The sequence below is a fragment of the Cyprinodon tularosa genome, unplaced genomic scaffold (genome assembly GCF_016077235.1).
Source record: "Cyprinodon tularosa strain WSP-4 unplaced genomic scaffold, ASM1607723v1 ctg86, whole genome shotgun sequence".
NCBI lineage: Eukaryota > Metazoa > Chordata > Actinopteri > Cyprinodontiformes > Cyprinodontidae > Cyprinodon > Cyprinodon tularosa.
Genome location: NW_024039629.1, coordinates 529,857 through 557,590, shown reverse-complemented (window position 1 = coordinate 557,590; position 27,734 = coordinate 529,857). Strand labels below are relative to the sequence as shown.

Below are 27,734 nucleotides of genomic sequence, written 5' to 3'. Positions count from 1 at the left end.
TTGAATCACTTCTCACACAGAACTACAGCCTCTTATTTATTTATTTACTGAATATATCTTCCCACTTAATGGCTACAAACTTGAATGCGAATTTTGTGCAAATGACCTGCACAGAGTAAATATAAGAAGTAGAAACACAATGTTTTTTAAGGGTTTTAAGCTTTTTCTGTATTTTCCAAATACAGAAAGTTGAAAGTGTTAAATGCACATATATATATATATATATATATATATATATATATATATATATATATATATATATATATATATATATATATATATATATATATATATATATGTGTGTGTGTGTGTGTGTGTGTAAGTCCTCTAGTAGACACCTTTAACACCAAATAGCTGAGACTGTAGGTATGTTTGGGGTTTTGTTCAACAAGCTTCGCACATCTACGAATATTTATTTTTATCAAGTCTTTCTGTAACAGCTCAAGCTCTCAGCGACTAATAAGGAGCGTCTGTAAACATCAACCATCAAGCATTACCATAGCTTCTAAATTTGATAAGACTTGAACTTTGACTAGGCCATGTTTAGATTTCATGTAGTCTTTGGTTCTAAAGTCATAAAATGTGAAAAAGTTCAAGGAGTACAAATGACAATGCAAGGCATTTTACATTAAGACTAAGAGAGAAGCTTTTTTTGTTTGACAAACCCCCATTTAAGCCAAATGCCTTATCTCTAGACTCTGCTTCTCAGTGTGCAGAAATGAGGAGAGGTTGGACCAGAGATTAGGTTTCAGAAAGCAAAAAGCTGTTTGAACCCTAGACAAATATTCGAAAAATCTTTAAAAAAAACACACAAAAAAAACATAGAAACAGAAGTCAGACTCACTAATTGACTGCAAATATGAAGTTGGGGCACACAGGGCAAACTCACAGACATTAAACTTCTCCCTAGAAACACCTAGACTAAGGTTTCCATCAGGGGATTCAGTGATGTCCAAATGCAAATACTACTATGATGCCTTTTTTAGGAAAGAAATAAAAGTTGGCCTAGTAGGCAAATGTGTCACCTGTGAGAACAAATTCTCCTCATGCATGATTTATTGGCAGCAAATTTTGTCACCTCAGGTCTCCTTTTAGCTCTTCATCAGAATCATCTTTAGTTTCTTCTGTTTCAGTACAAACGCTCAGCCTGTCTTCCTGTTCGCTGGTCATCATCTCTTGCTGTATTACAGCTTGAAAGTCAGTTTGCACAGAGGTCTGTGGCTGGTCTTCCAGTTCCTGTTCACACTCTGTGTTCTCACTTGGCATAAAGTCAGCCTCTGTGCTAGTTTCTGTGCTCTGCCCTGTAACACCAGCTTCTTCAGACTCATTTTCTGTCCCACTTTTACTCTTGCTCTTAGTTTCTGTCTCTAGGTTCTGCTTGGCCATCTGCCTGCGAATCGTCCGTCTTTGCACGCTGCGACGTGACTTGTTGCAGTGGAGCGTGCGCCTACGATGCCATTGGTTAATAGAGTGTTGGGCCTCTACACTGAGCTGACGGGCAGCCAACCTTGGCTGGAAGCTGTTGATGTAGAAGAGAGAGGCGTATAGAGTTGTAAGGTAGTAGCCACCTGTGGAAAAGAGAAAACACAGATAAATCGACACGAAAGCTGTGGTTTGGTTGATTGCACTTCAGTTAACATTTTATTGTAAAAATATTTTAGCCTTAGACCTTATAAACATTTATCAAATAAAACTATACTGTTGTAGTCAAATGGATAGATAAAAATTGCAGTTTTAAATAGTCGTTCAAAGCAAATATCTAAAATTGTGGGGGCTTTTATATTTAGCTATTCTGAGGTTTGGTTTAATTGCTACAGCTATAAGGGTCTTAGGGTATGTCTCTGACAGGAAGCAAATGGTTGCACATTATCCAGTTCATGTGCTCTACACAACATTCAGTCATTTACCCATTCAAACCCTGATGGTGGTTAGCTTTAACAATATAGCCACAGTCACACTGGGTCACTTTAACAGAAGTGAAGCTGCAAGACAATCAATGCAACTGAGCCCCTATGATCACCGACAGCTGGGAAAGAGGTAAACCGTCTTGCCCAAAGACATAACGACAGACAAGGACAAAACAGCAATTCACCGGGTACAGGACAACAACCTAGAAAATGTATTATTCTTTGGAAAATAGCTTGAGCACTAATAGTAAATGGCATGTACTTATGTAGCGCCCTTATTCAAGTTAGGAGACTTGACCAAAGCGCTTTACACTACATTCATTCACCCATTCACGCACACGCTCACACACCGATAGTGGCAAGCTACATTGTAGCCACAGCTGCCCTGGGGCTCACTGACAGAAGCGGGGCTGCCGTACACTGGCGCCACCGGGCCCTCTGGCCACCATCAGTAGACAATGCAGGTGAAGTGTCTTGCCCAAGGACACAACGCCACTGAAAGTCGGAGTCGGGGCTTGAACCGTCAATCCTTCGATTTCAGGGCAAACTCCTACATCCAACGCCACTGTTGCCCCTAATAAGTTGGTAGGGGAACATCTGTGGACATCATATATCTTGGCAATAATTTTCTGACAGATTTACATATGTGAACAAAATCGTTCGAACCCCTTGTTTGATAAAGAAAAAAACTCACAATGCTCACAGAAATAATTGAACTATTTAAAAAAGTAAATATGAATAACAATTTAATGAAAATGAACAAATGAAAGTCAAAAATTGTTTTCCATTCATGTTTCCATAGACTGATTTGAAAAATAAGCCTATGAAACAATAATTGACAAAAATACATGGTACCCCTAAAAAAGACTGATAATAATGTGACCAAAGGGACATATCAATTCAAGGTGTGTCTATTAATTAATGTTATATGTGTCTAAAATCTTGATATCAGTCAGTGGCCCTATATATATAGGACTACAGGTGGTACTGCACCGTTTAGTGACATGGTGTGTACCACACTCAACATGGACCAGAGACTTTTCTCAGGAGATATGAAACAACATTTCAGACAAGCATGTTGAAGGGAAAGGCTATAATGCCTTGACTACAGTTGCACATATCATTTAGATTTTTAAGATCCACAACTCACTTCCCTCAGCAGGAAAATTGATGGTAACAAAATGACATTGAAAAACTTCTAAAGAGATTAAAGGTGAACCTCAACCTCAACGAACACCAGTGTCAAATTGCAGGATCTGTAATTGTTTGAGTCAAAGTGCACTTAACAGGAGACGACCAAGGAGGATACCATTGTTGAAAAGAAATCATAGAGAAGCCCATCAGTAATTTGCCAGACATGTTGAAAAACCACTAAGCTTCTGGGAGAATTTCCAATGGCTAGATGAGATAAAAATGGGAGTCTTTGTCGAGCAGCAACTATCTTCACAGATGGAAAGATGAAGCATATCAGTAAAAGGCTCTTTCATTTCCTGGGGCTGGTTTGCTTTATCTGGGCCTCCTGAATCTGCAGGGTAAAATCAAATCTAAAGACTATCAGGCGATTCTAGTGCTGCTGGTCTTCAACAGGTTAATGACCAAAAAACACGCAGCTAGAAAAATCTAGAATGTACCATTCTGAAGGGTCCTTCTGTGAGCCCTGAGCTAAATCCTACTGAGCATCTTTGGAAGGAGCTGAAACATGCCGTCTGGAAAAGGTACCCTTCAAACCTGAAACAACTAAAGCAGCTTGCTTATGAGGAGTGGACCAGAATACATACTGAGATGAACCAAAGTCTGTTCAACTATGACCAGCTTCCCTTTCCTTGATGAAGAAAAGCATCCCCAAAACATGATTCTGCTAAAACTTTCCCTTTGGGTATGATGCAAAGTATTAAGTTAGCTTTCCAAGACACAATAATTTGCATGTTTCTGTGATCTTTACATGGCTTGCAGTAATATGGACATGCTGCAAATGATGCTTCTTGTAGTTTTCTTTCAGCTGTTGTTAACATCATGCCCATGTTCTATGAAGGTCAAAATAGAGGAGTGCACAACTCATGGTTGTCTTGTGAAAATATTCTCTCCATTAAGCTGTGGATCTCTGCAGCCCCTCCAAAGTTACCATGTTCCTCTTGGCTGCTGACATCTGCTCTCTTTGTCAGTCTGCTAAGGTGGACACCGATTTCTCGGCAGGTTTGCAGTTCTGCCATATTGGTAGTTGATGGATTGAGCAGAGATCTGTGACAAGTTCAAGGCTTGTCATTTTGTTTTATGACTATAACTGCAGTAAAAAATGCTTTTTTAGAGTAGTAAATTGAGGTCTTAGACTGGAATTTCCTTATTTGATCTATTTTGTGCAGTACTGCTAATTAAAATCAAAATTAGGTAGTCTGGATTTTAAAGGGAACGAGTTCTAATGCTATAAAATACTTTTTAAATGTATTTTGCAGGTCTCACCTTCTCCCTGTAGCTGTGTTGGGTCCAGCAGCTCCATCATGTAGTCAGTGTCCACCTGTAAGCTGATCAGGTTGCTACGGAGCAAAACCCAGGTCAAACACGGTAAGAAGTCATCTGCTCCAAACACTGTACCTGTAGAAGAGGAGCGTTTCAGGAAACAACGACATCCCTGTATACAGCTCATCATTTCAGACTGGAATACCAATAAATGCAAAGCTCTGCAAACAACAGCCTACCTGTGCTAGAAGTGGCATTAGCGCTCATGCTGTGGTAAATGCTCTTGCAGACTTTGAGAAGAATCTGGATCTTCTTGTTTGGAGAGTATGCTTCGTGCATACTTGCCCATCTCTGTTGTATTCTGTCTAATGTAAGAGGATCAGGGACTCCTACTCCTTTCGATCCACCAAGTTCTTCGACCCCATTCTTTTCTAACACCAGGAAGTTTCCTTGAAGGCGTTGGAAGCTGCCGTCGTTGGTCCGGGCGGTGTGAATGCAAGAATAGAGATGGGAGGAGACGGGTTTCAAGGCCACTTTGTGGAGGGTGATCTCCACCAGGGAGTCTAGAGAAGGATTCAAAGACATATTAGGAGAAATCTACACTGGGAAATAATGGATTCGGATGGTAGACATGGTGGTTAACAGTACTTTAGAATAAGCATTGGTTCACTCACCAATTTCAGGGTCATTTAAGTCCGTAATACTATCCAGTATTGCCTGAATGTCTGGATAGTCCAACAGGATCTCCCTGAGCGATGAAAGTGATGACCTCACTTCCTGTAGGAACTCTGCTCCCATCGGCCCACTGGGATCAGAACCACCCTTCAGAGTCACCTCTACAAATGATTTCACCGTCTCTCCAAAAGCAGTTCCTTTCCTCTCACTCAGCTCTACCACTCGGTTGGTCAGCCGTTTCTTCTGGGACACCAGTCCACCGAGTGCCTGGCCCACAGCTGACAGACGGTGCATGACCTTATCAGCCAGACGGTGTGCTGAAGGGTGGTGGGGTGTGGGGCTAGCTATTTGGGTCTCCTGCTCTTCCTCTATGCTGCTAATCGACAGTGAATCAAGCTCCAGGGATGGTGGCTGGAGCAGAGAAGAAGGCCTTGGTGGAGGCAACCAAACTCCATCTTCAATCCATGAGACCCTGTGAGGTGACTGAGGTACAGGACTACTGTGACGGTGCTGCTCAGGCGTCCCTGGTGTGGTGGGAGTGGAAAGGCTCCCCGTGCTTGCTCTCTGATGGATGGAGCATGTCAAATCCCGGCTCGGCCTCCTGAGGACCACTTCAGTTGGTGTTTGTGGGGTGAGTGGGGAATCAGCAGACCTGGCTCTGGTCAGACCTGTATAATAAAAACACCACACTCTCTTCAATGAACGCTTTTCCACCTGTTTAAAATTTAGCTATTATGTTTTAAAGCATTTAGATCTGACCAGAAGCCTCTGTGTTGGAATATTTGGATTCCTGGTCCAATGAGGTGGCTCGTTTGCTTTGTATCCCGGCCCCTGCCCAGGTCCGAGTGGTGCTTAGGCGTCGTTCTCGCCGGATGTGTGACAGCTGTAAACCCGTCGGCTTGTGAGTCAACCACTCGTCTCCATGTTCATGAATGTAGAGGGGATTTATGATACACAAGGCTCCATTGGAGGAAGTCAGCTTTATAAAAGAACAAAAACAAGCAGATAAGCAGAAGTTATTAAGAGACAGATGGAGCAGAATGTTGTTTATTTAAGCTCAGTTATTGACAATGTTTATTCTGTCGTCTGCATCCTGAGACCACCAAACATTTAAAAAATGATTGATTAAAGGTGATTGCTACAAGTTTAACTTCTCCCTGTCACTAAGCGGCTCATTTGGGCTAACCAACTTTTGTTCTGTACTGTTTGTCAGCCAGTTACCAAGTCTAATGCAAACCAAACATCTAATTTAGTTCAGAAAAGCAGAAACTTCTGCATGCTTTCTAAGCCTCTTTAATTCCTTAACTTAGCAACAACACTCGATAGCTTGACGAAGTTTTCTCTCTAGTTTTAGTTTTTTTTTTGTTTTGGCTTAAATCTAAGAAAATGTAACTCTAAGAAGAAGCCATTTTTCACCACTACCACGGAGCTATTACAAACTAATTATGTCAGGGCCCAAGTGATTTCAACCTACCAGTGTGGAGAATCGTTTTGTATCATTGGCAACCAGAATCTATAACTAGAGGTAAATATGTTTATATGTTGAACCCATCAAAATGTAGAAAATAATTATTTAGATTCTGAATATTTCCCAGTAAAATTATAATTTTTATTCTAGATGTTCTCAAGATGTTGTATAAATGTATTATTTTAAAAATATTTATTGTATAACAGTTGGAAGAACAGTATTGTTATCACTAATGTAAAACCTTCAGTTAAGTGGCTTCCAGTTCCACGGAGGCATTTTTTTCAATAAAACAAATGCAAAAACCAAAAGGAAAAATATCCCATTTACATGTTAAAGCAGCTCAAATGTAGGGCTCCAAAATGATTTTGAGAGTAAAAACATGAAATCACATTTTTGTATTTGAAAGCAGAATTAATAATATCAACTATTATTAACCAACATCAATCAACACAGTGACCATACCTTTCTCTGTTAGCTTAAGTATCTTCATCATTAAGATTTATATTAAGGTTTTGCCTCAAAGACTGAAAACATTAACACATCTCACAAAAATAAGAGGTTTTTTTAACGTGTTGCATCTGAAACAATATAGCCCATAAAAAAAATGTCTGATTGGGATTCCTATTTGATGTGTGGCACAACTCCACTTTACTCTAATCTGGAGCTATTTGCTGGTTTGCAGCACTTTTGCTTTGCAGGAGGAAAATGGTCCTGGGATGGATGGATGGATGGATGGATGGATGGATGGATGGATGGATGGATGGATGGATGGATGGATGGATGGATGGATGGATGGATGGATGGATGGATGGATGGATGAAATCATCTAATGAATATGCATATCACAAGTATTTGCAGTATAATCATAAAAGGGTAAGCAGCTTTAAAGGAATAGTACACCCAAAACATGATTAGCCTTCATTTTCTACTCACCCCCATGCTGAACAACACTCTGGAGTACTTTTTTGATATCTCAAATGCATCTGGAGATCTGGGAGGCTTCTTGCTGTCTGCTGACATTCAAATAATGGAGGTCTATTGTGCCCGAGACAGAAAGGTCCATAAGAGTCCACAAAAATGTTTAAATATTCCTCCATACTGCTCGTCCAATGTATTCCAAGTGTCCTGAGTGGGTAGCATCCAGAATTTACTCGAAACGAAGTCATTTAGAATGTTTTTAGAGCATAAACAGTAGTGTATAGGATTTCCTGAAAGCGCGCACATGCGCGTTCACGACGCTACGGAAGCCGCGGCAGACCAAACCAGATGAAAGTGCGCATTCAGCTCGGCAAAGAACTCATGCTCTTCCTCAACAATGAAGTCCTCAGACTTCATTGTTGAGGATTTTGACAATTTTTCTTTCGCTGTTTCTTTCTTTGCACAGGTAAACAGCACATTTCTGCTTCTACGCTTGCATTATTGGCAGAGCAGACGCTGAATGCGCACTTTCATCTGGTTTGGTCTGCCGGCTTCCGTAGCGTCGTGAACGCGCATGTGCGCGCTTTCAGGAAATCCTATACACTACTATTTATGCTCTAAAAACATTCTAAATGACTTCGTTTCGAGTAAATTCTGGAAGCTACCCACTCAGGACACTTGGAATACATTGGACGAGCAGTATGGAGGAATATTGACACGTTTTTTTGTGGACTTTTATGGACCTTTCTGTCTCGGGCACCATAGACCTCCATTATTTGAATGTCAGCAGACAGCAAGAAGCCTCCCAGATCTCCAGATGCATTTGAGATATCAAAAAAGTACTCCAGAGTGTTGTTCAGCATGGGGGTGAGTAGAAAATGAAGGCTAATCATGCTTTGGGTGTACTATTCCTTTAAGTCTATAATTGTTAGGATTCTGCAGCATAGGTTATCTGATCTTTACCTGAGCATGTAGAAATGTCATATTTACCTTGCTAATGCTACTCTGCAGAGGCTCTATCTGTACTCTCAGGCTCGCTCGTCCCTGAGTGTTTGAAGGGGCTCTCACAGCAAGGTGGTCTGACCAATCTTCTGATTATTATAGCAAATAATTGTTTGATGGGCTCAGTTCACTCAGAACCAGAGGGAGAAATCACAGCAGCAGAAATTAAAATGTATACCCTGTTAAACAGGCCCACTATGCAAAGTGTGGGTGCACTGTATATGCATGGTGCAATAGGAGGACTAGCGGGCTAACGGTTAGGGCATAGAGCTTGGAATTATGAGGTTCTGAGTTCTAGCCCCACTCCCACAGACTGCAAGTCTGGGTCCCTGAGCAAGACCCTTAACCTCACAATGCTCCCTGGGCGCGCCACGATGGCAGCCTGCTGCTCCCTAATGTGATGGGTTTAATCCAGATGTAAATTTCTCCAATGTGAGATTAAAAATAGTTAAATTATATGGATGGAATTTTCTTCCACTATTGTTGCAAGCGAAGAACACTTTTGAAAATAGAAATTTGAGAAAAAAAGCAATCTAGAAATATAACTTTGAAAAATATATTTTTTTATATTAGTTTTTTCAAGTTTTACAAATAGTATTCTTTTTAAAACAGTGCTTTACAGATCATATCCTATTCAGTGTTGGGACTTTTCTCTGGACTGAGGTGCATTTCTAATGGTTTAAATATAGATTAGCAACAACATTTTCATTGGTCAATTTAAGTGTGAAGAGTGAGCAATTGTTTGGGCTTCAAGTAAAGAGAATATATCTAAAAGAGCTATTTGAAAAGAATGCAATTCGTAAAACTTAATCTGAAAAAATAAAAAAATAAAAATCAGTAAAAGATATTTTGAAAACAATTATTTTAAAAGCATTTTTTTGTAGAAAATATACAAATCTATCTTCAAAAATACCAACCGAGAGAAAACAACAAAGTTGCTCTCAAAACCTTTTTTTCCAAATAAGATGCTTTTCAAGGTTCATTTCTGGATTGCAAATTTTATATACTCTGTTTTTAAGTTTCCATTTTCAAACGATGTCCTTTGTTTGCAGAAATAATGGAACAAAATTACCTTAGAAGAAACCCTGCCCTAACATAAAAGACAATATTTAAGATACTGAAAAAAAGAAAAAAACATCATAACAGCATCAGACAGGAAGTAGGCTTACTCAGTGCAAACCTTCAATTACTTGTAATGTGGTAGAAAAATTTTGGGATCCTCATCAGTTCCAAAGTATAAAGCAAAAACATTTTTCTCAATTTAAAATCAACCAGTAATCCTGCAATAAGTTTTCCTGCAATAAGGAAAAGCCTGCCAAACCTTGTTTACTGAATTCTTACAAAATGCATGGAAATACCTAAAAACTTAACTAACAACCATTTGGAGACGTTGGAAGGGTCTTGCTGCAGATCTGCAGTGTCAGGACGCTTTGTTGCAGACCTGCACAAATAGGCAGAGATGGGAAGTAACGAAGTACAAATACTTCGTTACTGTACTCAAGTAGATTTTTCTTATATTTTTACTTTATTTTACTACTTATTTTTATGGCGACTTTTTACTTCTACTCCTTACATTTTTACACAAATATCTGTACTTTCTACTCCTTACATTTAAAAAAATTGGCTCGTTACTTTAGTTTTGAATCATTTCAATGGAGTTACAGTTATTATTTTTCATGTCATCAATACCAAATTCAATCTAATTGGATGGGAATCTACGTTGCATTTGACGCACCACTGCAAGATGAATCGACAGATTCGGCGGTATTCATTCGCGGCAAATCATTGCAGCTTGGTGGCGGTGGCGTTAGCATAGTAGCATGGACGACGAGATGATTGAAAATGAACACAACGGAGATCTAGTCCTATTGGCAGACATCCATTTGAAATGTAGGCAACGGCATGAAAAAAGTGGTTTCTACTTTTACTTTTATACTTTAAGTAAATTTACAAGCCTGTACTTTGTTACTTTTACTTGAGTAAAGAAGTTTAATCAGTACTTCCACTTTTACCAGAGTATTTTTTAACACAAGTATCTGTACTTTTACTCAAGTACGGAAAGTGAGTACTTTTGCCATCTCTGCAAATAGGTCTCCTGCAATGTCAGGACTGGAAGTTTATTTCAGACATTTTTTTCGAAGCCTTTAAGAAAATAATATGCTATTGTAAGAAGAAGACAAATTTTCCTTTTTACGAGGTAAGTGCTCACTTAAATGTGCCTTTACGCTACTTTTTCCAACTCAAAGACCAAGAAAATCTTGTTTTATCACATAATTTTTGGTTGATTTTCTTTTACTTATTAGACTTATATATAAACATTTGAAGGTTTATTGGCTGTTTTGGTCTTGTAGTATCTAGGTATTCAAGCAATTTATATATATATAAAAAATATATAATGTGTATATATATAGATAAAAGTTATTAACCAGATGATTATTTCTGTTGATGATTATATTTCTATTGTGCGGACCCAGGAAATTAACATGGGAATGTAAATTATTTCCAGTATACTAGCTTATTATCTTATTTTGCTTTAACATTGAAAGGCTTAAAATCGTCTTCTGGTTCTGACAGAGCAGGACACCTCACAGTGCAGTTCTGCAACAAAGGGTCCTGACAGTGCAGGTCTTTAGCCAGACTCTCTTGGACATTTCTGAAAGTGGCTAAAATAACAGCATGTCCTGTTCTCTTGAGCTGAGATTATATTTTAGCGGATATGTTACTTTCAGAGTTCCTCCTCTAGTTTCTCAATGAATGTTTTGTTCTTCACCAGCATTTGAGCGGATCAGTGGACGTTGAACTTCCTCACTGAGCAAAAACAGAGAAGTTGTTCCTTCAGTGAGTTATCATTGATACAGACTAACACACCTGTATGGAGCACATCACGTGGCTTGGCTCCTTTTGGGGCACTTCTTCTGTCTGATACTCAGGCGGTGGGGACAACCAAGTATCTGTAATGCAAAAAATAAATAACTTTGCTCAGTTTTAGTAAATATTACTGTACTTTTGTATTTTTGATATTGGAAAGTGGTACAAAAAACTCACTAGGTTCAAGCTGGGAGAGATGATCTTTGATCATCTCACTTTTGCTGTAGATCAAACTGGGAATGGACAGGCAGACAGCCAAAACATCCCTGGAAACACACACATAAAGAGACAGATCATAAAGATTCATACAAGGCCTTGATAAAGTATTCATACACCTCTAAAAAACCGGTGAACATTTTTTTGAAAACACAAAAAGGACATTAGCAAATAGAGAAATTCGATGGACAGACAAACACAAAAACTAAACGAAGTAAAGACAAAAATGAAGCAATCACAGAAAACCGAAAGCATCAAAGTCGACACGTATTCCAGAGAAAAACCATATAAATAAATGATGCTAACGCACAAACAAAAGCAAAGGAAAAATGCTGCAAGTAGGAAAAACAACTGTGGTTTAAGAAAAGCTGCAAACTATAACTGTCCGAGGAATACTGTTAAGATGTGTAACAAGGCCCTCTGTTTAGAGCAAAAGGTAACTTTTTGTACTACAATAAGAAATCGTCCTGAAAAAAATGTACTGTACATTTCATACCGTTCCTATAGTTAAACATGATGGAGGAAGCATTATGCTTTGGGCCTGTTTTCCTTCATCAGGGATAAGGAAGCTGGTATGAGTTTAAGATATTTCATACAATAGAGCATTTGGATCAAAGTTCAGATCGAAAGCTTTCATGGCAAAATCAAAAAAGTTGTTCACAGATACTCTTCATCCACTCTGACCAAGCTCGTATTTTTTTTTTTTTGCAAAGTGAAAAAGAAGAAGATGAATATAAGTGTATGTCACACTACCAGAAGTGATAAAATTCATGAATAATTTTGCTTTCACTTCATAACCCTGTGGCCCTTTCTGAAAAAAAAACAGCCTTAACTTCAACACACCTAGATAAGAGAAAAAAGGCCAGGTGTTAAAACAGTGTGAATACTTTGCAAAGGCTCTATAATACTATGTTAAAATGTATTTAAGTCGTTTCGTAAGAACTTAAAGTAGCTATTTGCAACATAAAACTGAAAATGTTTTAAAGAGAACTTTTAAACATCTACCAAAAATGTTGTAAATATCTGCACTGCAAAAAATCTAAATCTATAGAAGTCATTTTTTCTTAAAATAAGTGCATTTGGTCTTGAATTGAGGGGGTAAAAGAAACATTTTGCCAATGGAACAAGACAATTTACACTTAAAATAAGAAAACACAATTACATTGTCTTATTTCAAGTGCATATTATCTAATTATCTTATTTTAAGAGTAAAATTACTCATTCAATTGGCAAACTACCTCATTTACCTATGCAAATTAAGGGTAAATACACTTAATTTAAGAAATTTTTACTTATTTCTAGATCGTTTTTGCAGTATGGAAATTTGACCCAAGTGGTAAAGTTGATTCTTACCTGGACAGAGAGTAGAAAAGCACCAGCTGAGGCAACTCTGAGAAAGACAGACGAGACGCAGAGACCTGGAAGGCTATTAGAGAAAAACAGAGAAAGAGTGGGCAGCTCAGCGTTATTACATGTTTAAAGAAATGTAAATTCTGGGAAATACTTTAAACCTGATAGAGGAAGTCTGAAAAGAGGACTTCTGCAGAAAATTTGCTGTAACGGCTCGAGCAGTTTTGCTTGCTGCTTTTTTTAAGATGTGGTATTTTTTTGTTTTTTTTCCTGACACTGGATTGTTTCTACTAAGCAGGTTTCAGAGAGGGTCAGCTGATTCTTTCATTGCTAGTTTTACAGTTTCGCATCAGCATCACCTGCAAACACTCATCATGGGCTTTATTTTCAGGTATTTTAAAATTTCATTTTACAGGAATTAAGAATTAAAAAAATTATTTATATTAACAGCAGGATCTGGCTACACAAGTAAAAATTCATTGTGATTTTTTTTTGGCAGACACAAAAAGTATTCACTCCCCCACAGATCATCAGGCCTTTGCAAAATGGTTAACGGCAGCCTGCATTGTGCTGTTTGGAATCTTCTTCCTGGTCTAACAAACAATCATGTCTGGTCAGTAAGTTCAATGACCCCCCCCCAAAAAAAAATTTAATAAATAAATAAAAATCAACACTAACAATCATAATCTGCAGTGAACTGGAGACAATGAAGATGAAAGAGCTCAGGCACAGCTGAACGTTCTTAAAGAAAGAAATCCATCACACATATAAAAGAATAATGTTTGTTAATGTGAAGTTTCGAAAGCCCCGGCATCAAATCTACAGATAGTTTGTCAGCTATGTTTAAAAGCAGGGTGATAGCCAAACAGCTCCAGATTATGCATCTAATATTCATCCAGAATTAGGCCTTATTATAGCTTGTTCATAGAAACAACAACAAAAACAACGGCTGGGATAACGGTGAAATCTTTTTATGTATAAGTACTATTATTGAACAATTGAGTGCATCAGGCAGTGGTTTAACAGATGACATCATTGGCCTGTTTACTCATTGGTTCAAATAATCTCTTTAAGAGAAACTCAAGGGACATCATGTGACTGGATTCCACCCAGACAGAGTCCTGTCTCGTACCTGTCCCGGTGCAGTTCATGTTATAATCCAGAACTTCTCCATTCTGATCCCCTGCAGAAACACACAGTAGGCAGGGCTGAGACGTCACAGAGTCCCGTACGACCAGGAAACTCTGCAGGGAAACACAAAGTGACTCATTTAGCTGTCTGAAGTGTGATTGAAGCGCGCTGAGCACTAAGACGCTTCATCTGAAACACCAACACACACAGACCACGCAGCGGGGCTCCATGGCAACCAGACCACAAGAAAAAAGACACTGAAGGGTGGGTATAAAAAGCTGACACTGTCATTGTGTGGTTTTTTGAAAGCGGCAGCAGTATGTCTTTTTTAGCGACACTGATGTTCTGATCTCTCAGACAAAGACTTAAACACATAGTGTGGATATGTGAAGATGCTATCAGTGCTGCAGTCTACTTTAATGGGGGGGCTGTGACACAGACACGGCTTAATATCTCTCAGCCTTTCTACTCAATAGATACTACAGCAAGATTGATTAAATTATGCATTTCCTCCTCAGCTAATTATTCTACTCAGTTAAATATTCTACCATTCTTATTTTCAATTATTTTAAAAACACTTTAAAAGCAGAAAACAGGAATGTTAAATTATCAATAAGAAGGATCCTCAAACAGAAATATTATTTACAGTCATTTTTATATTCCACACAGTCATGGCAAAGAATGATGACTTAGCTGTGAAATCCTCTGCAAGGGAGGTTTGACAAGAAATTTCTCTTCTTATAAGGTGGAGGGCTTGGTATGCTTGTGGAAAGTTGAGTGGAAGGAAAAAAAAATGTCAGATAAGCTTTCACAAGCAATGGGAGGTTTTTTTTCATATGGATCCACCCTCTTTGCTAGGAAGCCTCCAACTGATGCAACCAATAGTCCCATTATTATTTAAATGAACTCCTCCTGTTACCCAGTCCAGCATTAAGCAGAAAAAGTGACGCCTTGATGATGTTGAAAAGTACAAACCAGGGTCAGGTTAGAAATAAAAATATTTGATGTTCTTCTACAGAAAAAAATAGTTCAGCAGATCCTAATGAAAAGCAGATACAAAAACAAACCTGCCAAGAGAGGGCCGCCATCCAAAACTCACAAACAAGGTAAGGATGGCATAAATCAGAGAGGCAGGAAAGGGAGCGTGGAGAACCCGAGGGAGCTGCAGGCTTTCACAGCAGAGACCAGAGTATCAATTCATAACAACAAATCAAAGAGCTCGACCTTAACCTCTTACACCCTAAGGGGGTATAAATAAATTTCTGCCTGACAAAAACACACAAAAGTAAATAACTTATAGCCTCACAGCTATTAGATTTAAGAAGAAACTTTTGGTACGTCTGTAAAGGTAAGATGTCATAGAATGGTTTTCTGGTGTCAGCACCATTGTAGCTTTGACCCTGCCTGAAATATTAGGGACAAAATACAAAATATTTTGCAATTTTGAACCTCGCCAAAATTTTCTTTGAAATAAACATTGCAAAACAATACCAAAATATTATTTATAGCACAAAAAAGTAGTACAGACTTTTAAATCTAAATGTTGTGTAAAAATATACCAAATTTGGACTCAATCAGATGAATCATATTTATTTTAGAATGGTATTAGTGAGAAATTTCTTAGGCGGAGGGGCCATTTTGGCACATTTATCCAAAAATGTCACCAAACTGTGCCAAATGTGTTTTTTACATCAATACTGGGGGTTTGTTAAAATCACGAGGTCACGTAGCAGCTGGACCCACCGGTGGGTCCTTAGGGTTCTAGGGGTTAAGGAGGAGCCAGAAAAAACCTAATTTGGTAATATAAATAAGTTTGTCAAAGACATTTTGGCGACTCCCCTAATTTATGGAGTAAGGAAAATGCAAACCCTGCATGTCATCAGCACAAGAATGACATTCCTACAGGAAAACAAGATGGTAGAAGCATCAAGCTGTAGGGATGCTTTTCAGCAGCAGACATAGAGAGTCTGGTCCACATCGAGAGAAAATGTGATTTTGCCGAGTAAAGAGATATTCTGAAAAAAAAAAAAAAAATAATTTGATTTGATTTGACCCTGAGAGAAAGGGTCTGCTCCCAGCAGGTCAGTGACCCGAATCTTACTGCTGAGTAAGGTGGTGTGAGCTGTTTGGCAGCCTCAACGTTTCTGTTAACTTATTGGATTCAAATGTCTTTCGATTGAGTGCATGTGCTGATAAACAAACTGTTCAAACTCTCAAACCCTCCATGTTAAAAGGAAAAAAAAAAAAACATGTACCAAGATACCCCTGACTTTTTCTGATTGTTCTTAACCTGAAATTGTTATCAGCCAACGAAATTCAAGCTTTGCACGATCTCCAGATTTTTCAGTGGTCACATCACTTTGATTGGTGCATCTAAAAAGATGTAATAGATGCTTGGTAAATATAATTTACTTTAAAAGATCATAAAGAACAATGTTCAAGTTAACATCCCTCTCCTCATTTGAAACACCGTCTCTGAAAAAGAAATGCCTATTTTGCTAAAACAACAAGGATGAATCTATATTTTTAATGCTGTAGGAATTTGAACATTTGGAGTTTTTCTTTGGGAATTTTTCTGGAACAGCAACATAGGTTAAGATTATAGGTCAGTTTAACAGCATTTTAAAGCCACATCACTGGTTCAACCTCTTTATCCAACATATTGACACCTGGATTATTTTTTTGTCAAGAAGAAATTGTGATGTCTATTGTTTTGTGCACAAATACCAATTCAGAAAAAAAAAGGGACGTTTTTTCTGATATACATACATATATATATATTTATATATATCTTAGATGCAGAGGTGTCAAGTAACGAAGTACAAAACTTTCTTTACTTTACTCCTTTACTTATTTCTCTTCCTATTTCTGACTTCTACTCATTGCATTTTCACACAAGTATCTGTACTTTCTATTCCTTACATTTTTAAAACAAACGTTACTCGTTATTTTTGGCTTCGGTTTAATTTTTATAAATATTTATTTCACGTCATGTGCGCCATCCAATGCAGATCATTGGCTCCATCCACATCTAGTGAAAACTAGTGTAATTGGATGAGTCATATAACGCAAACACTCAAGGAAATCATCAGAAGCAAGCAGGTGTTCTTCAAACTGCAAACATGAATCCTCTATGCCATGCTACAATGTCGGATTCAGAAAAAGATGTCGAAATGTCTGAAAGGTTGGACACAGGCGAGAGCGTATCGGGAGATGGAGACCAACAAGACCTTCCTCATCCTTGGCCCTATCTCAAAGAATTTTTCTAAATAGTCAAAAAATTTAGCTTTTAATTCATATAGCGGCATCTAGCTGTTTTTTTAAAGGGTACTTTATGCTTTTATACTTTAAGTAGTTTTTGGAGCACATACTTTTTCACTGTAAAGAGGGCAAGTTGATACTTCAACTTTTACCAGAGTGTTTTTAAACTGCCGTATCTATACTTCTACTTAAGTAACATATGTGTGTACTTTTGACACCACTGATCAGATGATAGCTTGTCTCAGTAACATGCATGAAGAGCATTGCTCAAAGCAGGAAGTTTTGAAAAAGTTTTGAATCTTCATCATAAAAAGCAGCATTTTGAAAAACTGAATCACCGATTTTAATATTTATACCAAAAATAAAGGATTAAAAATAGAAACTGTTGCATCATCTGTTTTTTGTTTTTTTCTTTTTCCTGGAAGCAGACACAACAAGCATTTTAAGCGGTTGGTTGAAAAACAGTGGAGTTGTGTAAGAAAAAGCACATCCATATAGCAATTAAACTCAGCTTAGAGGTGTTCCTACACACCAGAAAGCATAAAATACTAAAACAATGCATGCAGGAAGTGGCTTTTAGACCAGAAAGCACAGAAATAAAGACAAGATCACTTTGAGCCGCTCAACTTTGAACACGGAGAGATGCAGCAACACAGACAACGTTCGCATGAGACTGTTTGGTCGATTCACAACTGCCCAACAGCCGAATCATTTCTAGCTCTTTATCTATCTCACACCACAACCTCCACAACCCAACACCACACAGATGCTACAGAAAAAGTCTTCCTTTGCTTTAATTGGTCCGGTTGATAACCTGATGCTGCAGCTCAACGTTTTGCTTTTCTTGCTAGTTTGAAATGATCCTGATATAGAGAGAAAAAGTATTTTGCTACTCACAGTGCCTTTCCACCGTTGGTGCATTCATTTTGTAATGTCATTTCCCTGATAGGCACACGATATTATTCAACAGTACTTCTGCATTTGGCCTAAAAAGGAGTCTGTTTTATTTTCAGATGTCAAACAAAAAAGGGAACTGTTGATGTCATAGCGAGAGTTGTTCATAAGCTGACCAGGATCAGAGACCCTTTGAGTTAAAACAAGACTTGGACTACAGAACTAAGCAGAGAGGACATGAGTGGGCCAGAATAAAAGAGGACTTAGAGACAGAGGATATTTAAAGGGATCAGAAATGACTATGAGGAATAAAGAAGTTACAGACTCTGTTTTTAAAAGCTTCTTAGACCGGTTCAAACATAACTAAGCTGATCAACAGCCTTACAAAAGCAAATAGATAAAACACCCAGATGAAACATAAGAAGGTGGTATAGGGGAAGGAGCTCTGGTCAAACTGGAATTAAACAAAACTTTTTGACCACTGCAAACCAAACACAACGAACAACACCATTCCTACTGTGACACATGGTGGTGGCAGCATCATGCTGTGGGAATGCTTTTGAGCAGCAGGGACGAGGCTGCCGAGCCAGTCATGAAAAAAGGGTACAGCTGCATTATTGTAAGTGCAGCTAAACCCAGAATGTTTGTGTGGAGACTAAAAAGACTTCTAGCTGCCATTGCACAACTGTTTGAGTTACACTAAAAGTTAATTTCCCTTTGAGATTAATAGAGCTCAGCGTTCTGTTCACATGGCTAGTTAACCCTTTATATTCACTCAGTGAAATACTTGGAAATTCAAACTTTCAAGTTAATTATGTTATTGGATGACAGACCTTATTACTATTGTAATATTGAAAAATAAGTATTTTCATATCACTTGCCCTAATATGAAAAAAAAAACCCAAAGAGTACTTCCATAAGAAATTCATAAAGCAAAAAATAAAATAAAACACGTAATTTTTTTTACAACATAACCCATTATTGTTGATAAAGGAACTTATGTTAACTAATTTTCAACTTAGCATATTAACCTTTTTCAAATTAGCTATTTAGCTTTTCAGTTAGTTTATTAAGTTTTTTACTTAGGACAGAAAAGCAATCCGGACTCGGCTTCCTAAAGCATTTCGATACTAGTTTGCTGGTTTGTTGGGTCTTTATGCTACTACCTCCTCCTGTTTCATCTTGTGGGATAATGTCTGGTTGATGCACTGATGTCATTCTTTTAGGTTCAAACATAAAACCATCATTCTTCAAAATGTTCAGCTCCATTCTCAGCTTACATGAGCACACACTTCTTTTCTTTATTCATTTTTACACGATTTCAAATCATGGAAATATAGAAATGAAATTCATCTGAACCCAATTTAAAAGTAATTTTTTCTTAAAATAATTGAATTTCTTTTTGAACTGAGGAGGTAAGTAAGAAAGTTTGCCAATGGAACATGGCAATTTACATTTACAATTAGAAAAAACAATTGCAGTGCATATTAAGTGAAATACACCTAATTTATGAAATTTTTACTTATTCCTAGATGGTTTTTGCAGTGTAGACAAGATCATCTTGTATCACTCAATTCAGAAAGTCAACAATGTTTATTTGAATAGATTTATTATTGGTCGGTTAATGAATTAATCTTTTAAAACTCCTCTGCAAGTGTCTCAGGGGGCTGGCGCTGATATCTAGCAGTCTTTGGGCAAAAGGCAACTTGTCTCCACCCCATCAGAGTCAAAAAGATCAAAATATATATTTTTTTGTTCTATAATTTGCATTTTATGCACTTTGTTGGAGGATGGCCAATTTGCCAAATGTCCAACAGCCACAAGGAGATAATGGCACGATTGGTTATAGGAAATTCTGAGCTGAATAGGAACATATTTCTAAATGGTTAATAAGGAGCAGGACTGTTGATCAGTGCTCCTAAGGTATCTTCTCAGATTAAAGCAAAGGTTGAGTTTTAATTCATAATCAAGCTCCTTGAGAAGGAAGACTACACAGGCACACATAATCCAGGTTCCCGTCGTAGCTGATTGGGGCACCATGTCATCTGCTGGTGTTGGTCCACCAGGTTTTCCAACCAGCACAAAGTAAATCTACAGAAAAAAAATCCATTCACCTACAAAGAAATTTAGAGCACCTCATCCTTCCCTTTTTATTGAGACGCTGATTTTATTCTCCAGCAGGACTTGGCAGGTACCGAGTAACAAAAGCTGGTTCAGTGACGATAGTGTTACTTTGCGTCATTAACCACACCTGACCTGACCGGAACCACAGAGAGAATATCTGGGATTGTGGTCAGAAAGCGAAGGAAGTGAAGAAAAAGATGAGAGGCACTGAAACCAACATTGCATAAAAACGACCTGGGCCTCCATTACATCTCAGCAGAAACACAGTCTGATTTTTTCAACGCCACAAAGTACTGATGGAGTATTGCATTCAAAACGAGGCAACAACAAAAAATGAGACTGATATTTCTGTTTAAAATGTAATTTTCACTGATATAATATCAGTAATATCACAATTTTCTAAGGCGCTGACTTTTGGGTTTTCCTGATCTCTTCGCCACACTCATCAAACAACTTTAGTTATTTTAGTCTACATGCAATGAAACTATAAAGGCTAATATCTGTTGGACGTTTTAAAGTGATTTGCAGATAAACAGTGAATTTCATCTTCATATTCTGATTTTTGTAGCTGTATTTTAATACCTTATGATACCAAGCTAACAATCAGCCTGAGATGGTTAAGAATTTAAAAGTGGTGTCAGAGGAATAACCGATCAATCAATAGTTAGTACACAGGATTAATCGAGACATTTCATCGCATGAGCAGCTGCCTTTTAAATCAGTTCAGATTTCTGAAAACTCTCAATTTACTGGAGATGCTTTGAGTTTCACGGACTGGAGGGGGACATTTTTAAAGGAGAAAGAGTTGTTTTTTTCTTTTTTATATTATCTTTAACATCACAAACCCTGACATTCTATTTCATTTAAGTGACTTTTGAGGTAATAATATAGCAAATCAAACGTATTCATAATTACTTGCTTTTATACAAAATGGACAATTACAGAGTAAACATGTTAAGTCAAAAAATGAGCAGATTGATCAGCAGGTTATCTCACTTTTTGAATTATTCAAGATTATGAACTTCATATCAACAAACAAGTATTTTTTCTGGTTATTCTGCTCTTACCCCAGCTGGTGCTCCGCTGATAGCAGCATGGGCCCGGTCCCGGTCCCAGGGGGCCCCAGGACACCAGGCATCCTGACAGCTCCTGAGTTTCTCCAGCAGTGAAAGTTTCTTTCTGCTGCCCCTCCATGGGATGGCTGTTGTCCCATTAACAGAAGCATGCACTGCCCTGGAGACCAACATATTAACACTATAATGTGCTTGTAGAACATATATACGCACACATTCAGCAACACCAGTCTCCCACTAACAAAGCAACGACTTGAAACCTCTGAGGTGAAACTTAGGTGAACAACAGTCACGGGTGGAAACTTTCAGATTTTTTGCATCTGATGTTAAAATCTTCTGAATTTTAGAAAAAAACATAGAAAATAAGTAAATACATGCTACTCACATGTCTTCCTTTTTCTCAATTAGAAGCTTCTGACCATACTTCAGCGTTCGCTTTCTTGTGCTTCTCTCTCCTTCTTGCAGGGAACGTGTTGCTTAAGAGCTCAAAATACCAGCAGAGCTAGAATAGGAAGTCAACTCTCGTCTCTGCAACACATCCCCAAGAGATTTCCTTTCATAATTTCCACATTTCAGCTTCGTAATCAACAGCCCGAGCTGCTGAGAAGTGTTATTTGCTTTTTTTTTTCCTGTTTCACATATTTCACCTGTTGGAATTTTGTGCAGTTTTGAGTTCCATTAGAAAACTAACAGCAGCTTCTTGTACCCTGCCCTTTTTCTCGACTCAGCCTGTGGTTAACCAAAATTCTGAGCACACTGTGAGCCAAAACTCTGAGAACACTGTGAGCTAAAACTCTCAGCACACTGTGGATTCTGAACAGACCCTGAATGTTCTCTAAAAGCACTGTGGGGTTACATATATATGTGACTGCAGAGCTACAGAAGATTTTAAATCGACAGCTTCTTACTGTTAAAATTAAAAGACAATTTAAAAGAGGTGAGGGTTCAATGACTATTTCTGCTCTTTGTGAGTGCACTGGCAGGCCAGAGCATTAACAGCTCCCTGTGTCACGGAAACCACATGCTCTAAGGCAGCGGTCCCCAAACACCGGGCCGCAAACCGGTACCGGTCCGTGGGTTATTTGGTACCGGGCCGCACAGAAAAAAATATATATGTGTAATTTATCAACAATCAGAGTCTAAGTGATGTTTTATTTTGAAAAATATAAAAACAAAATTGGGGTATTCTCTCCCAATTACATCAGTTGGTGCATCTGTACCTCACGACACAGGTTAATTCAGGTCAAGACGCATCCTATCTATAACATCCTGTCTTTGTGAAGCGGGATTTTCTGCAGTTACAGCGACCAAAACAAAGTTACGGAGCAGACTGGACATTAGGAGCAGACTTCGTTTGTCATTGCCTCCGATCACGCCTAGATGGGACCGGCTTGTTTTGGAGGCTCAGGGCTCCCACTAATTCAACATAATGGTGAGTTTTATTTTTATGCTGTTTGTATTTGATTCTATGCCTGTTGTATCATTTTATTTGATCGCATTTACCGCCCACATTTTAAAGGCCGGTTCTTGAAAATATTGTCTGACATATAACCGGTCCGTGGCGCAAAAAAGGTTGGGTACCGCTGCTCCAAGGTGTTCATAGGGCAATATTTCTGTGGCGAGGATTTATTTTTATTTTTTATAAGTGCTCATCTATAGCATTATCAGAGCAGATATTTGCAGCAACTATGACAAATTGTAAATAAGGACTTTTTGTGACCATCGGAGCTTGGCCTGTTTTTCAGTGTAGTCCTGCTTCTTTCACTGTGACTAAATGTATGTGCTCTCTTTCATCCTATGACATGGGAGCTGGCTCAGAGCTTCTCTGCCTGGCTGTCTTTCCTGGAAGGGGCCGCCTCTGGAGCTGGTTGACTGTTGCTCTTTGTATCACTACTTCATCCATATATCTACTTTTATCTCCTTGAAACCCAGTGGCCTAAGCAGATGGCCAGTTCTACTGAAGATTTCTTCCTGTTAAAGGGGAGTTTTTCCTCTCCACTGTCACTGCATGCACGGTTAAGCGATTTCTCCAATGTTCTCTAAAAGCACCGTGGGGTTACATATATGTGTGACTGCAGAGCTACAGATGTCCTCTGCTGGGGGACTTTAACAACCTTCATATTAAGATAGGATGCCAAGAAAATCAGTCATCTTGCACCATGTGTTGTGCATGTGGGGAAGAAGATTTTAAATTGACAGCTTCTTGCTGTTAAAAGACAATTTAAAAGAGGTGAGGGTTCAAGGGCTATTTCTGCTCTTTGTGAGTGCACTGGCAGGCCAGAGCATTAACAGCTCCCTGTGTTACAGAAACCACATGCTCTAAGGTGTTGATAGGTCATTAATTTTGTCGCAAGAAGTATTTTTATTGCTCATCTATAGCGTTATCAGAGCAGATATTTGCAGCAACCATGACAAATTGTAAATAAGGACCTTTTGTGACCTAAGTAATGATTTATAGAAGATAAGATTCAACTAATATTCAAAAGGATTATGATTCTCCTTGACTCTACCTTACTTATACCTCATCCAAAATACTCTGTTATCCTGAGCTATTTTCTATATTTAAGCTGCTTTATGTTTAGGCTGCTGGAGGACATAGGGACCACTTTTCCTCCTTCTCTTTGATTCTATCTCTGGTCTCTTATTCTTTGCATTTGTTAAATTCAGCTCATAATTTATATTCTCTCTGCTCTTTCCTCTCATTAGAGCTTATTCTAGTCTGTTCCTGTCTGGCTGTGACTTCATCGTGCATAGAAATATCAACTGTGCTGCTGCCATCAACACCTTTGTTTATAATGTTGGAGCTTGGCCTGTTTTTCAGTGTAGTCCTGCTTCTTTCACTGTGACTAAATGTATGTGCTCTCTTTCATCCTATGACATGGGAGCGGGCTCAGAGCTTCTCTGCCTGGCTGTCTTTCCTGGAAGGGGCCGCCTCTGGAGCTGGTTGACTGTTGCTTTTTGTATCACTACTTCGTCCATATGTCTACTTTTATCTCCTTGAAACCCAGTTGGCCTAAGCAGATGGCCGCTAAGCCTAGTTCTACTGAAGATTTCTTCCTGTTAAAAGGGAGTTTTTCCTCTCCACTGTCACTGCATGCACGGTTAAGCGATTTCTCTAATGTTCTCTAAAAGCACTGTGGGGTTACATATATGTGTGACTGCAGAGCTACAGATGTCCTCTGCTGGGGGACTTTAACAACCTTCATATTAAGATAGGATGTCAAGAAAATCAGTCATCTTGCACCATGTGTTGTGCATGTGGGGAAGAAGATTTTAAATTGACAGCTTCTTACTGTTAAAATTAAAAGACAATTTAAAAGAGGTGAGGGTTCAAGGGCTATTTCTACTCTTTGTGAGTGCACTGGCAGGCCAGAGCATTAACAGCTCCCTGTGTCACAGAAACAACATGCTTTAAGGTGTTCATAGGTCAATATTTCTGTGGCAAGGAGCTGTTTTGTTTGCTTAGTTTGTCCAGTTGCTTCAACTTCCCCCCGCAGTAAAAAAAAACAAAAAAAAAAAAACTGAGATGTGTGTAGGCATGGTTATCCTGGTGTTCTCTACCCTACCAATAGTCCAACGACCAACATTTCTTATCCCTCCTTTCTTAAATTAAGCCTGACAAACACTGTAAATGAGGATACCAAGCAAAACATTTTAAAGGAGAATTCCGGTTTTTAACACTTTTAGCCCATTTTCTGTAGTGTCCAGGATGAAATCGAATGATCGACACCAAAATTTTGACAATTGGTCCTGTCTCTGCTTTTTGGCTCATGCAGAATCCCCCCCTGGCTGCTTCAGAATGGCTTCCATTGTGCATGTCCGATAATGTCCTTAAAACAACCTTAAACGTTCTTTTTTTTAAATATGCTACTCACCGGGTCGTCAGCGCTGTTCAATGACGTTCCAAAAAAAGTTTCGTGAAGAAAAACCGTTCCTGTCTTGTTTTATTTAGCATTTTGTAAATCCCAGAACTATTTTTTCCGATACATCACAACCGCTTATAAACTTCCGCTTCCCGTTCGAATCTGAAGCGTTGCACACTCCAGACCACTAGTTGGCGACAATGTCTCTATATACTCCTCCTCAGTATATTCCGGTTCAAAACGGTATCCTCTACCGTCAAACTCAAAGTCCAATATGTCCTCCTCAAGAATCCACCTTTCGTATTCCATTTTCAGAGTTTTTTAAAGTGTTTAACAGAGACGTTAGCACCTCGACGTCGGAGTACACAGAGTGAAGCGAAAAGACTACAACTAAGTGTAAACAGGCCCCATTTCCGTTTCCGGTGGCGGAGGGATATTGACTATTCCAACAGAACTCAATGGGATTTACAAAATGCTAAATAAAACACTACAGGAACGTTTTTTCTTTACGAAACTTTTTTTTGGAACGTCATTGAACAGCGCTGACGACCCGGTGAGTAGCATATTTAAAAAAAAGAACGTTTAAGGTTGTTTTAAGGACATTATCGGACATGCACAATGGAAGCCATTCTGAAGCAGCCAGGGGTGGATTCTAAATGAGCCAAAAAGCAGAGACAGGACCAATTGTCAAAATTTTGGTGTCGATCATTCGATTTCATCCTGGACACTACAGAAAATGGGCTAAAAGTGTTAAAAACCGGAATTCTCCTTTAAATCAGCATTTTTTTTTTTACTCTAAAAAAGAAAGGGGTTTTGATATAAAAAAAAAAAGGTGATTTATTTTTAGGTGCAGTACAGTTTCCAAATCAGCCTAATTCTAGTTCTACTCCTGTCTAGTGCCAATTCAACTCTCATTTTATCAACTCCTGGGATGATTAATTTCAGGCAATGCAAATGTGAATCTAATCCTATATGGAATCTATATTGCATATCACCCTCCTGTCCTGTTCATTAGCTCAAACTGTGTTGGTGGGTTTTTTTTTACTTCTTTTGCTCTCTCTGGTTTAAGAATGCAAATTATATGTTCTGTTTAACAGAAATATAAAGGTGTTTTGTCATGTCCGTCTGAAGCAGCCTTTGTGTTTGACATAAGAACCTTAGCCCAGAGGAACCGTGTTCTCATGGAACAAGAGCACAAAACATGAAATAAGCATTTTCCTTTCTCTATCACTTTCATGTCGGTGATGTTTGTAGAGGAAGCTCATTTTTAAGTGTGAAGAGAAAGCAGCTGTGACTTGATGCAAAAATAGTGCAAACTCTTCACACCTGCTGAGAATATACATGCATTTAGTCCCCCCAGAGGGTTCAGCATCACAGAAATGTAGTGCTAACTGCTTTGTGGAGCAGTAGCTGAGAAAGATCAGACATTGGACAAAAAATACAACTAATACCACATCTAGTAAAGTGAGAATGAATCACTGCCTTAGTTTTGTTCCTGGGAGAGAGAGCCAAAGCAACATTTATAATGGAAAAATATGCTTCCCATTATCTCTATGGATATGACTCCCAGTTGCATCAAAAAAGATATAGAATAGCATAGAAAAGTCCATAAACTTAAGCGGTAGATATAATTATTAAATTCAGGCATAAGGAACTATAAAAAATGGTGTAAAAGGGGTTTCGTTTCAAAGTTGCTTAATTAAAAGGCAAGAGTTTGTGCAATAAATGGATGCAAATCCCTTTACATGGGGAATTACATCTGGAGTACAACAGGGATCAATACTAAGACCAAAGTTATTTAGACTGTACATCAAGTCACCTTTATTTTGATTGCAAATGACAAAATATTTTTTGTTCTTGGAAAGGTTTTAAGTTGATTCTGAAGGCTATATAAACAGAAATATGTTAATGAATGGCTTGCCAACAATAAATTATCACTAAATTTGAGGGAAACAAAGGTTATACTGTTCTTTTTTGAGGCATAAGACAGAATCTCCAATAAAACTGAGAATTAAAGATACATATTTTGAAAGAGAGAATGACATAGAGTTTCTTGGTGTTATCCTGGATCATAAAATCTTCTGGAAACTTCATGTAGGATATATAAAAACTAAACTAGCAACATGCTGAGAAATTTGGGGACGAGTAAGCCATTATTCAGTCCATACATTGCAACAGTGTTTCAGTTGCACCCATCCTATTGTGCAGCGGTTTGGGGAAATAACTGTAAAAGCGTTCTACTTCCAATAATCACAGTTCAGAAAAACGCTGTAAGAATAATACAACATTTAGATCAATTGTATAGATCACACAAATGAATTTGTAGTCTGAAAATTTTGATTTCTATTCATTTCTTATTTCATGTATTGCTTTATGCTATTTACTTACTAAAAAATGACACTTATTCCTACAACAAACCCAACACTTTCTCAAAGTTTATTCATAACATGTTACTGCTTAACCAGTGTTTGTAATCTGTTTTGGCTCTGCCTACTTTAAGTAAGGGAACGACTCTGTCTAAGACAGATCA

The 27,734-nt window shown here is 38.2% G+C and overlaps 1 protein-coding gene across 3 annotated transcripts; it reads right to left on the bottom strand.

The window, feature by feature from the left end:
* Positions 1-260: 260 nt before the first annotated feature.
* On the bottom strand, positions 261-22,047 carry rinl (Ras and Rab interactor-like). 3 transcript variants are annotated; one of them, XM_038273140.1, is made up of 11 exons: positions 21,336-21,515; positions 13,991-14,102; positions 12,862-12,934; positions 11,470-11,558; positions 11,293-11,375; positions 5,796-6,015; positions 5,036-5,704; positions 4,601-4,924; positions 4,365-4,496; positions 1,037-1,568; positions 261-762 (listed from the first exon to the last, which is right to left on the bottom strand). In XM_038273140.1, the coding sequence occupies exons 1-10, from the start codon at positions 21,513-21,515 to the stop codon at positions 1,075-1,077; spliced, it is 2,376 nt and encodes a 791-aa protein (XP_038129068.1). In that variant the 3' UTR covers positions 261-762; positions 1,037-1,074. The 3 variants fall into 3 exon arrangements, with proteins under 3 accessions (XP_038129068.1, XP_038129069.1, XP_038129067.1); XM_038273141.1 differs by lacking the exon at positions 261-762 and adding an exon at positions 21,727-22,047 and having other exon boundaries at positions 793-1,568; positions 21,336-21,501; XM_038273139.1 differs by lacking the exon at positions 261-762 and having other exon boundaries at positions 793-1,568.
* Between the last annotated feature and the right edge of the window lie 5,687 nt (positions 22,048-27,734).

What these genes read in the sequence shown, in the direction of transcription:
- rinl (XM_038273140.1), bottom strand. Translation starts at nt 21,515, where the DNA reads ATGTTGGTCTCCAGGGCAGTGCATGCTTCTGTTAATGGGACAACAGCC. An exon ending in CATGAACTGCACCGGGACAG is followed by an intron (nt 12,935 to 13,990) that starts GTACGAGACAGG and finishes TTTCTCTAATAG; the next exon opens with CCTTCCAGGTCTCTGCGTCT. An exon ending in TCTCTCCCAGCTTGAACCTA is followed by an intron (nt 11,376 to 11,469) that starts GTGAGTTTTTTG and finishes TTTGCATTACAG; the next exon opens with ATACTTGGTTGTCCCCACCG.